Genomic DNA, 12246 nt, shown 5'->3' with positions numbered 1-12246 from the left:
CTGGTCGGAGATATTATTAGCAATACTCCATACATTATATGCACTTTCTCCCCGCAAATCCCGCATTTTACACCAGGTCGAGCATCATATCACAAGAGAACGCTATCTCCACTGGAACACTGTCATACAGACGATCATAACTGACTAGTAGTTTAAAATCTACACTCAAGCGCAGGGCGCTTTTCCGGAACACAGCAAAGACCGGAAAGCCCTCTACCAGAAAAGCACATCAGTCTGGCCAGCTCTAGACCAATCTCTCTCCATCCTCTTCCTTCCGAGCGAGAGACCGATAGATTAACTAGCCTGGACGTTCAGGTTTGAATTTTGGTTTCCCACTAACCCAGTAGCCCATGAGTTGTAAACCGGCTCCGCCTCCACAGTATTCTTATCTCAATCAGGAGATTGCCAAAATCCATACGCAGATGGGGGCTTATTCACAGGGTCTGGATCAATACCTATAGCTACATACAACAGCGACCATTTCATATCGTCATTGCCAGAACATGGTCGGACGATCGCATTCTTCACTAAGCATCGTGTTGAGCATATTTCAGCTCACTTCACAGATAACAACACACCACATCACAACTGAACACACCTAATGCTTGCACAGAGTATAAGAGGGGTTATGATCAACATACATTGGGTATGCGGGTGCTGTCAATGAACCCGAGATCCTGGTGCTCCACACCAACGCGCAAACCGATGATTGCGACACGGCAGTCTTCAAGGCATAGCCAGATTTATTCATCGATCAGTGTTGACTTGTGCTATGGAGGTGATACATCCCTACGCTATCGAGTCTATATCTCAGGCTTAACTGCGGAGCAAAGGGTGATCTCTGTACATAGAAGCACTGGGCGCCATGGAGTACTCCTCTGAAGACCACTCAGGGGGTCATTCTGCTCATCCGCGTCGCTATTTACTAGTCAGCTGCCTGTTCCCCTCACTACGCTGATATCTGTAAAACGAAGGTATTGACGTGGTGCATGCTACTTGCAAGAAAAGACTAGGACAATCGATAGAGAGAATCCCAACACCGCTACTTCCAACCAAGCATGTTTGTTGTCGCACATCACTTCGAAGAAAAAAGGCGAATTAGGGCTGGCAGTAGCCTCAGCGGCGCTGAAAAAAACCACGCGACTCAAACCAGTCAAAAGGCCAACCCCCCAGCCGGCTAGAAAATAAGCAAGTGGGGATTCTCCCACGCAACCCAATCAGCAATGCCCCCCAAAGCAAGGAATCCAACTCAATTCACCCCTCCCAGGAACCCAGCCCATTGGACCAGCACGATCAGGAACAATCAAGCATTCCAGGATCATCCCGAGTCTTAACGCATGGGCACAACTCCCACAACACGCCGGGGTTAACCAAGTTTCCCTCCCCAGGTTCAATTAATAATGTCCCTGTCTCCGACAGGATTGACTCGCACACGAAGAATCCCGTGGAACGGATTATGCAATGGAAACGCCATTTTGGAGCTAAGAACAGTGGACGGACCCGCCTCAAGTGTTACAAATCGAAACATGGTTCTCGGGGGCGAGTGGCCGTTCCCGATCTATTCCCGACACAGCGTTTTTCTGGTGGTGTATTCCCGAGCCCCATCGGGAATCCGTCGCTCGGGGCCCAGACTTGGCTATGGTTTCGTTTACGTATAAAGAATCCCATTCCCCCCGTTTTCACCGCGTGGTTGATGGTTCACGGAAATTTCTTTGTTTGATGGTTTGAACGCTTCATATTACGGTTTACCCCATCCCTCCGCTTTCTCTTCAACCGCTGGGATTGTGATCCTGCATCATGATCGTCAAACTCTCCACCCCCTACAGCTTCCTGGATGACTACAGCGAGGGCGCGCACCCGCGCCTGCTAGAGGCGCTGGTCCGGAACAACATGCCCCAGCAGACCGGCTACGGCACGGACGACTACAGCAACGAAGCGCGCCAGCTCCTGCACGCGCAGCTGCACACCACCCCGGACGAGGTCGCCATCCACTTCGTCCCCAGCGGCACATCGGCCAACCTGATCTCGATTGCCAGCTGCCTGCGCCCCTATGAGGCGGTCGTCGCCGTCGACTCCGGCCACATCAGCTGCAAGGAGGCCGGCGCCATCGAGGCGACGGGCCACAAGATCATCGGCGTGCCGCACTGCCGCGGCAAGCTGCTGCCCGACCGGCTCGAGCGCGAGCTCGACCGCAACCAGTTCTTCCCGCACATGGCCAAGCCCCGCCTCGTCTACATCTCCCAGTCCACCGAGCTGGGCACCGTCTACACCCGCCCCGAGCTGCAGGCGCTGTCGGCCGTGTGCCGCCGCCGCGGCCTGTTGATGCTCGTCGACGGCGCGCGGCTGGGCGTGGCGCTGACCGCCACCACCGTCCCGGATGTCCCCACGTTACGGGACATGGTCGACCTGGCGGATATCTTCTGGGTGGGCGGGACGAAGATGGGCGCGCTGCTGGGCGAGGCAGTCGTCGTGCGCCGCGAGATCGCCGAGGGGTTCGAGTTCCACATCAAGCAGCACGGCGCGCTGCTGGCCAAGTCGCGCGTGATCGGGGTCCAGTTCGCCGAGCTGTTCCGCGACCCCGACACCCCCTTGTTCTTCGAGCTGGCGCGCCACGCCAACGAGATGGCCCGCCGCCTGGCCGACAACTTCGTGCAGCTGGGCTTCGCGCTGGCGGCCGAGACGGAGACGAATCAGGTGTTCGTGCACATCCCCGATGACATCCTGCCGCTGCTGGAGGAGCGCATCCGGTTCTACGAGTGGGAGAAGGTGGACGGCCACACCGTCGTGCGGATTGTGACCTCGTGGGCGACGGACGAGACGCAGGTCGAGAAGCTGAATCAGTGGGTGCGGCAGGTGCGGGCTTGATGGCTGGCTGTTGGGCCCCGGGGTGCGCGTAACGAATGTCTATAATAGAGAGTAATAATGTTAATGAGTCATGACCGTCATTTTCGTTTTCGTGGTGTGGAGCTGCAGTTGACCTTACGATCGATGCTTAATGATTCCAGTGGGGAGGAGAGTTGGAGATGAAGTTGAGTGGAGGTTGCCCCAACTGAAGAGCCGAATTATTCCCGATCAAGGCGGTGAAGCCCGACTTATCCGACCGGCCATACCCCCAGCCTGCCCTAGCCCTCTTCCCAATTCGGAAACCTGACCTAGAAGCTGAGGAGTATGTAGAGTAGATGGACTGCATCTACTTCTATATGTACACCGTTCGTGGAGGTGCTTCAAATCATTTAAGCTGTATATCTTTAGTCTGGGTCTGATAGCTTCTTATCTCCGCGGTAATGACTGCTTTTATAGTAAATTCAGCCATACAAAATATTTAAATATTATAATTATAGTTTATTTGTTATGAGTATTGCTCTAAACGCATATAGTAGGGAGAGAACTCGAGTAGAGGAAGAAGAGTTTGTGGGTGGTGATCTCTTCGGTGGTTTGGGTTGTTCTGGGGAGGGGCAGGTCTGCTGCTTGCTACGATGATCGGGCCGTTGCGAACGTCCGTCATTCTTCATTCCATCATTTGAGAGATGGTGAAGAGGCTTTCTCCGTCAAGAGGGATAATCCGAGACTAGGGCTTTTCGCAACAAGGCTGCAATGAACTGCCAGGGCCCGGGCCATATTATCGGCTTTTCCCCATGCAGATGGGTATAGATATAATACATGGAATACTTTCTACGCGTAGAGATCACGTCCATGGTTCCATAAGCCTGACTTTCGATGGCAGGCTGAATCCGGCTATATTTCAACACAGCATGTTGTGATGATGAAGTGGTGTGGATTCCGGGAGGAACCGTGGAGCCAAAGCGGTGAAGTATCAACCAATCAGAGGGCAGCAGGCACTATTGCTTAGTCGAGGCCATACTGGCACGACTGCAACCAGACATGATGACGACTCGAGACGATCACCCCGAGTCAAGACTGCTTTCCCGGCCGTGGTCACTTTGTCTACTTTATAACGGATATGTGGGTACAGTTGCTTTCAAGATTCATGCTGTCATAGTGGTCCCCAGAGTGATGGGTACTGAGAGCTCAGAGAGCGTGTATAGGCTGACCATCGACACTTACGGGCTGGTTTGCCCACACTAGAGGCATTTTTTTACCTGGCCATTACCATCAGATATTGTAATCATGATGATTGCATCGTGATTGCATGATAATTGACTATAGAGCGGTCGATGGCTCTAATGACCGAACAGAACATTGCTTCGTGTCTTTCGGGTCGCAGGGCGAACGAAAAAAACGCGCATTGAGAACATCATCCCATGGCCGATCTCCCTATAAAGATGTGTCCATCACCACTCCCATGCTCCAAAATGCACAGAGAAGAACTAGGTGACAATCCCATCTGTCTCTCTGATATTCAACGTTATAGCAACTTTCAATCTCAACATGGATTCGAGTGGCTCAGATCTTTCCAGTGCCAAGTATGGATATGACTTCGTGGTGGCCACCACCCAGACCAGCATCAATTCGGATCTATTTGAGTTTCTATGCTCGACTGATATGCCCGTCAATTCGTTTTGCTGGCTAGCCGATGAGGACGGCAATCCGACTATCCAAAAGACACTAGACGAGGTCATCAGCGAGAGTGGCGGCGTGAACCCGTTCGACATTCCGGATGGAACAGACACACAAGACGATCGCATCAAGGCGCTGTATGAAATCCGATTCTTCACCGGTGTACAGCTGCAGGTGGGTGTGCCCCCTGGGGTTGATCCTAGGTCACTGCCACCCATCCTGGATCTGGGCGATGATGCCGAGAAGGTACAATTCAACATGTTCTGTGCCAAATTTACTGTGATCGAGCTCCAAACCGGGTATGGTGAGGGGTGGCATGTGTACAATCCGGACCCGGGGACGTCGTGGTACGTGCAGGTCCTCGTTGACTTGAAGATGTGCGACCTTGACAAGGAGCTTGACACCCCGTACTTCAACAACCATCCAGATCTCAAGCAGGACCTTCTGAGCCAGCTGGAGAATCTGTCCGACACAGCATTTAGTCTACAGCAGCTGCTCGTTGATCTCACCAACTCATATCTAGGGACCTTGCCCACTTTTCCCAACATCCCAGCTGGGTCCGGGGCACTAGATGTGCTGAACAATTGCTTTCTCCAAATGTACTCCAAGTCCGTTGACGAAAATGGGCTGCCTATCCTCTCAGTGGTAGCCAATATAGATGATCGATCTCCGGATGCCAGTCAACTGCGGTTGACGAGCTTTGATCGCCAGGTCAATCCGCCGAGAGACAAGTCCGGTCAAGAGATTAAGGATCCTACCGATGCGCAGAGAGACACTGCAACCTTGGATCACTTGTGCGCCATCGACAACCATGCATGGCCAGGGCTCTCCAGCTTCACCTGGAACTGGGTGTTGCCCGAGGACGTGAACAGCATGAGTGGCATCATCTCCCTCAACCGGAATCTCCTAGCTCAAGCCATCCATGACCAACTGGAAGACCAGGTGCTCAGTTGTTGTATCAGGCCGGTGCCTTCTATCCACGTTCACGCCTGGAAACCCATTCCTGACTGGGGCATCGAACTGTACTCAAACCAGTCTCCTGACGTGGACGAGATTACCAAAGAGGGCAATCCCACCGTGAAGTGGTCCTACACATGTACCAGAAACTCGAGCGATAGTAGTGGCTTATCGAGTGGCCAGTTCAACGTGGATGATGAATATACATGTGAGGTTTCCTTCAAAGACACCAACACCATTGTCGTCGACCAGTACTTTCATTTCCACATGTATGCCGAGTCGGACCACACAGGGGACAGTCTCACCATAATGAACAAAACCATCACCGACACCTACTCAATAGCCGTAACCGACTCGGGGTCCCTGAAGTTGAAACTCGAGGATACAACTTCAAACGATACCGCGGACCCGACGGACATTAATGGGTTCATCAATTTTTTCACCGGAATCAATGACGCAATTGATAAAGTCCAGGACTCCCTCCAGTCCGTAGTCGAGACTACGTTGCGGCCGACTACTCTGGATGGGTTGCAAAACTTCATTTTTCCCGGAGGGAAAGTCTTCACCTACAAGTCTCCGACCTTTTCCGACCACCAGGATCTCAACTGCTCAATTACATACGTAGACCCAGGGTCAGTGGCGCAGAAGAAGTTTGAGAAGCAGGTTCAGGAGCAGGCTCAGAAGCAGGTTCAGAACAAGGCCGTTTTAACCGAGGGCTCGAGTGGAATTTTGACGCATTCAACATCCCTCATGCTCAACCATGTGCAGGGCGAAATTGTGTCCCCTAGAAAAAAGTTCCAAGCCCTGCAGATGACCGACGGTCATGCCATGCTCTATGCAATTGACACCGATGGACTGTTTCATGCCATTCTCGAGCAGAGCGGCACGAGCTCGACCGGATGGCAGCTGTATGATCTCTCCACCAAGCTGATCCAGGCAACTTTCCCCGGCGCCACCGATGGTACGGTGCAGACATTTGATGTGGCCCAGAGCGTTGTTGATGGGAGTATCAGCATGATGGTTGTCATATCTTCCGCGGGCAGCGACGAGTTATTCATTTCCCTGCAGAACTCCAACCAGGATCCCTCATGGGCTAGTGATCCAACCTGGACGCATATGCCATTCGATGCGGTGTCGGAAACCATCGACGGTCTACGCATCTCGGGCACGTACTTTGCGGAGGTTTACAGTCCGCAGCAGTACCTCATTGTGGATCTGGACCGATCCGAGTCGGGATCGACTCCTGAGATCACTCGTTATTATGTCGATCCAACCAAGTCCAGCGGGAGGTATTGGATGAAGCACGACGTCCCGGTTGATATTGAAGCCGATGACTACGAGAGCTGTGTTGGCCAGGTGGCCCGAGGCCGTGTGGATGGCATCTATACACGGGGAAGTGTCGATAGTGTCTCACAGTTGGTGTATCAGCCTGTGGCCAATGCTTCTGGTGGGATGGGACCCCCTGCCCCTCGGCGACTGGTTGTGCCCAACAGCAGCCAGGGCTTGACGTCCATTGCCACTGCGCGCGAGTCGGATTCCACCTCTCCCTTGTATAACACTACGGATCTATATGCTATCGCCGACGATACCCTCTACCGCTGGCCCTCAGATGCGCAGAATGACGGTTCCACTGGCCGGGAGCTGATCACCAACAGCACCCTGTTAGGCACCTCGCCCCTCCGCGCCATGACCCATGACGGGGTCACCACGCTGTGGGGCAAGAATGCTAGCGGAGACGTCTATTACCTTTCCTGCGCAACCGACACTCTGGATGATCCGGATCAATGGAGCATACCGGTGCCCATCCTCACCGGTATCGAGCAGATGACGGCCTATACCAACATGGCGGATGGGGGCAACATCATTTTCGCGAGCGGGGGTGGGCAGCTGTTCATGATCAGCCAGGCGACCAATACCTCTGCTAAAACATGGAAAGCCCAGACCATCAAGCTGGCAGTACCGCCGGAGGAGAAGCCGATTTCGTTCAAGTCCTGGACGACCAATATCCGAGTCACGGATGCGCCAAACGGGCTGCCCAGCGAGGCCGTCAGTCTCGCCCTAGCTACCGACTCGCGTACCCCTGTGTATCTCAATGGCATTTATTATCTCCTCGGTCCCACCCCCGTGGAGGTGGAAACTGATTCCCGCGGGTCGCTGACTGTGGTGGAAGAAACCGAGGATATCAATGCCGCTGTGCTAACCGTCTGGATGAACGGCGACAGCACGGGCACGGTGATCAACCGCATGGATGGGCCTTTCCAGCAGGTCAGCAGTCTCAACTCAATCGACGCGCTCCGAGAAGCCAGCTTTCCCAGCGACACCGTTGCCGGGGGCGTGTTGGGCTCCCTGTCGTCGACGCGGTTGGTGGACCCCAGTACTAGCGACAAGGACTTGAACACCATTGCCTCGCGCATAGATACCCTGGGTACGGTGTACGGCAACCAAACCCCAACCCAGCCACGTCCGCGCCGGGCGATGCGCGTCCCCCCTTCCAAGCGTGTGGTTCCATCGACGCGCTTCCGCTCCTCCCCACAATTCGGTGACCCCTGGGACGATATTGCCATAGCGGCGGGCGATCTGTTCAGTTGGTTGAAGACCGGGGTCGAGGCTGTGATCGGCTTGGTGGAAGATGCCGCCACTGCGACATGGCATTTCATCGCCACCATTGGCGAGCAGGTCTACCGCGCCATTCTTGACACGGTCGACGCTGTCGTGGCTGCCGTCGAGTGGGTCTTCAATGCTATTAAGACTGTTATTGAGGACATTATCCGCTTTGTTGAGTTCTTGTTCGACTGGGATGATATCCGCCGTGCCAAGGAAGTCCTGGCTATCGTCACCCGGCTCTACGTGCAGCATCAGGTAGACAGCATCCCTGCGGCCAAGTCCCAGTTTGACGCAAACATCGCGGCCTTGCAGAAGTCCCTGTCGGACTGGGCCGGCATCACCGACTGGTCCTCCCTGGGTGACCTCGCCGGCCAAACCGCCAGCGAGGGCTCGTCCGACCCCATGCAAGGCCAGACCGCCAGCTCGCGGTTCTTCGCCGACCAGTTTCAGAACAACGCGGCAAATATGAGCCTGGTCGACGGGCCCGCGGTGGCTGCGGACTCAGTCGACGAGCTGATTCAGGCGTTGCTGGGCGCGCTCTCGGACGAAGGGGAGGTGCTGAGCGAGTTCTACCTGCAGCTGCAAGACCTGGCCAGCCACATCAGCGATTGGTCCGTGTCCCATCTTCTTCAGGGCGTGGTGGCGATCCTCGCCGAGGGCCTCCTGAGCAGTGCCCAATCCGTTGTCGACAGTCTCATGGACGTGCTGCAGAACATGGCCCAGTCGGGACTGTCCCTGCTGGACAGCAAGCTCCACATCCCCGTCATCTCCGACATCCTCAACGCCATCGGCATCCCCGACATAAGCTTCTTGGATTTGTTTGCCTGGATCGCCGCCATGGGTTACACTGTGGTCTACAAATTAGTCGAGGGCAAGGCCCCCTTCCCGGATACCGCGGAGGTGCAGACCCTCATCTCCGCGAGCAGCTGGGAGGAGGTAGCCGCGATGTTCCCCACCGTCAGCGCCACGGCTGCCCTTTCCCATCGGACGGCCCCAAAGAACGCTTCAGTCGCCCTGCAAAAGGTCCTCTACATTGCCAGCCACAGCACCGCCGGTTTCATGCTGTGCGTGGCCGACTTCGTCACGACCTTCGAGGCCGAATGCCCCACGGGGGACAACCCCTTCTCCGTCGCCTCCGCCGTGCTGGGCATCTTTGCGGCGGCCTCCGAGGCCGCGGGCGATCTCCTCACGCCTCGCGATCCCATCGACAACCCGGCAGTCGGGGTCATCGGCGATATCACCAGCGGAGCCGTGATCGTCTCCAAGCTGATCTTCAGCGGGCCCGCCCAGAAGCTTTTCGGTGCCAGCGACTCCAAATTCTCGGGGCTGGCCGTGGACGATGGTCGCGCCACTGGCGCCATCGTGAACACCGTGCTCGTCGTACCGGCCTTGTTCGTGTCTGGCTGGCACTTCTACGAGCTCAGTCAGAAGCCCGTCGATGAGCGCCGCGCCGCCGCCATTATTGGCGAGGTCTCCAACCTCACCTCGTATATCTCGCGCGTGTGCTACGCGGTGGCGGTCAACGATCCGGATGAGGAGAGTCGCCTGGTGCCTATTGTTGCCATGGCGGCGAGTAATCTGGCTACTGGAGGGTTGCAGACTGCTGAGGCGGTCGTTCATTGAGATTGTGTTTTGGTCTTTCTTATGTCTTGTTTTTTCATTTCCTTTCTGATCGGGGACTTCGCAGGAGACCTGGGGTTGTCCACTCGTAATAAGACTATCGCTAGTAGAGGGCATTGTTGCTACACCCGAATTTCAGCCTCCGAACTGACACATCACTAGCAGCCTAACATGGCGTTTTATTCTACAACGCTAAGCAATTTCACTGTTATAACTGGTTCTGAACCTACAGAGACTACCAAGGGCCGCGATCCGAGTAATGAGCAGGCGTGATCAGCGGATATATACTTCAAAAGTTCTTGCGATTCAATTCAAACTCTACTGGCCTCTGAGCTTCTATTTTACACGGACTTGTAGACGCCCCAGTAAAGGTACTTGGATGAGTTTGTTTCTCCTAGGCTCATTAGTTCCATGGCACAATACCTCTCCCTGATATGCTGGATAACTAACTACGAAACACATTGAGCTGGGTAGATAGGTCAATCATTGCCCCATTATATGGTTGCTATCCACGCAACCCATTGACCTACCCGAATCTTGCATTGGTTTGTCTGAAAGGTTAGTGGAATATTCCAGTCACTGAGACACACCCTTTAGAACTTTAGGTAGATCAGGCTATGGAGACGCTTCTTTGCGAACCAAGACCTCAGTGCAGAAACCTGTATACATTTTGGCCACATAGTGGTAAGGAATCCCACCTGCGGTCTTCTCTAAAAATACAAGTACGCAGTATTCCACCGAGAATAGCCGTAAACATTAACAGTGTGGAAGGATATACTCAAAGGGCTGAAGGCTGAGATAATACAAATTTTATTAGTTGGTTATATTAGTTATTATAAAAAAGAAACTGGCTATTACTACAGATATTTTTACTTCCGGCTGTTATATAATCTAATAATTCTAAACTATTAATACTAATATATCTTTTCGAAGAGCTCCGTAATACTGTTATTTTTTTTTAAAAAAATAATTTATAAAGTTTTTTAATATTAAGAATTTAATAAATATATAAAAAAAATCTTTAAATTGATATTTATACAGCCAGCTAGTACTTTTATAAATTGTTTTAGTTTTAATATTTTATATAAATATTTTTAAAAATATATAAATAATAAGTTAATATAAATAAACTATTACTATTCTTTAATATATTAGCTGTTTTATTATTTAATTAATAGATAATATTAATAGATAATAAGTTTTTTATAAAATATATAATAAAAAACATGCTACTAATATTTTTAAATATAATATATATAATATCAGCCTGTCTATATAAATAGAAAAAATATTAATTATATATCTTTTAAGATATATAATATCCAGTAAATTAATTTTTAATATTAGAATATATAGTATAATTATAAATATTATTATATAAAAATATTCTTTTTAGTATTATACTGTTGTCTTCGACACCTCGAGCCTCGGCTTGGGTACTGTTTTTTCTTACCGCTTCGAAAAGGTAATCTTATATATATATCAAGATAGCTAAAATAAAAAAAACAATTATCTATCTATAAATTATTATTTTTCGAGGCCTCGAAGCCTAATATTGGTAGTATATTCTACTATAATTTTTAGTTTATCTAAGAATTATTTACTCGACTAAATTACTAAAAAAGTACTTTATATCGGTTTATTTATTTAAATAAGTACTTTATTAGTAGAACGTCTACGGTACTACTAATATACTTTTTTCTAACCTTTTATTTATTAATCTCGCGTATCTTATTATACTCTTGTTTATTAATTTTTTGATTATTCTATTTATTAATTTTTTATATATTTTATTACTTGCTTCCGATTATTTTTCGTATTACCAAAAATATTTTTTTAACGCTACTATCTTTATTAAGCCGAACTATTGTAGGTCACGTGACTAACCGCAATTTTTAATTCTATTTTTATATAACTAATTATATACAAGCACTTCCGAACGGTATATATATTAATATATTCAGACAATATTATTCGGATTATCTATTAACTACTTTACTTTATTAAAATAGAATATAAAAATATTATAAATATTCCTATAAAAATTCTTACTGCGGCGTAAACAATTATCTTCTAAATACTACTATAATCTATAAGTATTTTGAAAACTTGAAGTGGCCGAGATTAGGCTATTAAAAACAAGTATAATTATCCCGTTGAGTAGATAAATAAAAAATCTTTTAAAATAGTAATTCGCCGGTTTAAACTTATTATTATATTTTTTTTTTTATATATTTACTAATTTTTATATCTTTACAAATATCCCCCGCTCTACTAACAATATTCAAAGAAATAAAAGTAGATATAATTTTTTATATTAATACTTTTTTTATTTTTGTTTTACCGATACTACTGACAGCAGTTCTAGAAATTTTAACTATTATTTTAATCGAAGTATCGATGTTAGTTAAAGTAGTATCTAAATCTTTATTAATACCGGCTTTATCGGAGTCGACTTTTAAACTGTCTTTAATAGTCTACTTATTTTTTTTATTATTAAGACTTATATTAGGTTTATTTGTCGACTTACCAACACTAATACAGCTA

General features: G+C 49.6%; 2 protein-coding genes across 2 annotated transcripts; both read left to right on the top strand.

Moving 5' to 3' along the window:
• Window positions 1-1665: 1665 nt before the first annotated feature.
• Window positions 1666-3017, top strand: BO95DRAFT_446582 (threonine aldolase family protein). Its single transcript, XM_025587424.1, has one exon. The coding sequence runs from the start codon at window positions 1798-1800 to the stop codon at window positions 2863-2865; it is 1068 nt and encodes a 355-aa protein (XP_025438385.1). The 5' UTR covers window positions 1666-1797; the 3' UTR covers window positions 2866-3017.
• Window positions 3018-4389: 1372 nt separating this feature from the next.
• Window positions 4390-9753, top strand: BO95DRAFT_505796 (uncharacterized protein; the record flags this gene model as incomplete). The annotated part of the gene is made up of 1 exon (XM_025591174.1): window positions 4390-9753. The coding sequence occupies one exon, from the start codon at window positions 4390-4392 to the stop codon at window positions 9700-9702; it is 5313 nt and encodes a 1770-aa protein (XP_025438384.1). The 3' UTR covers window positions 9703-9753.
• Window positions 9754-12246: the final 2493 nt, after the last annotated feature.

The sequence above is a fragment of the Aspergillus brunneoviolaceus genome (assembly GCF_003184695.1).
Source record: "Aspergillus brunneoviolaceus CBS 621.78 unplaced genomic scaffold BO95scaffold_73, whole genome shotgun sequence".
NCBI classification, from domain to species: domain Eukaryota; kingdom Fungi; phylum Ascomycota; class Eurotiomycetes; order Eurotiales; family Aspergillaceae; genus Aspergillus; species Aspergillus brunneoviolaceus.
Note: the sequence above shows the minus strand (reverse complement) of the source record. Positions and strands in the feature narration are given on the sequence as shown.

Coding starts and splice junctions, on each gene's coding strand:
- BO95DRAFT_446582 (XM_025587424.1), top strand. CDS start 1,798: ATGATCGTCAAACTCTCCACCCCCTACAGCTTCCTGGATGACTACAGC.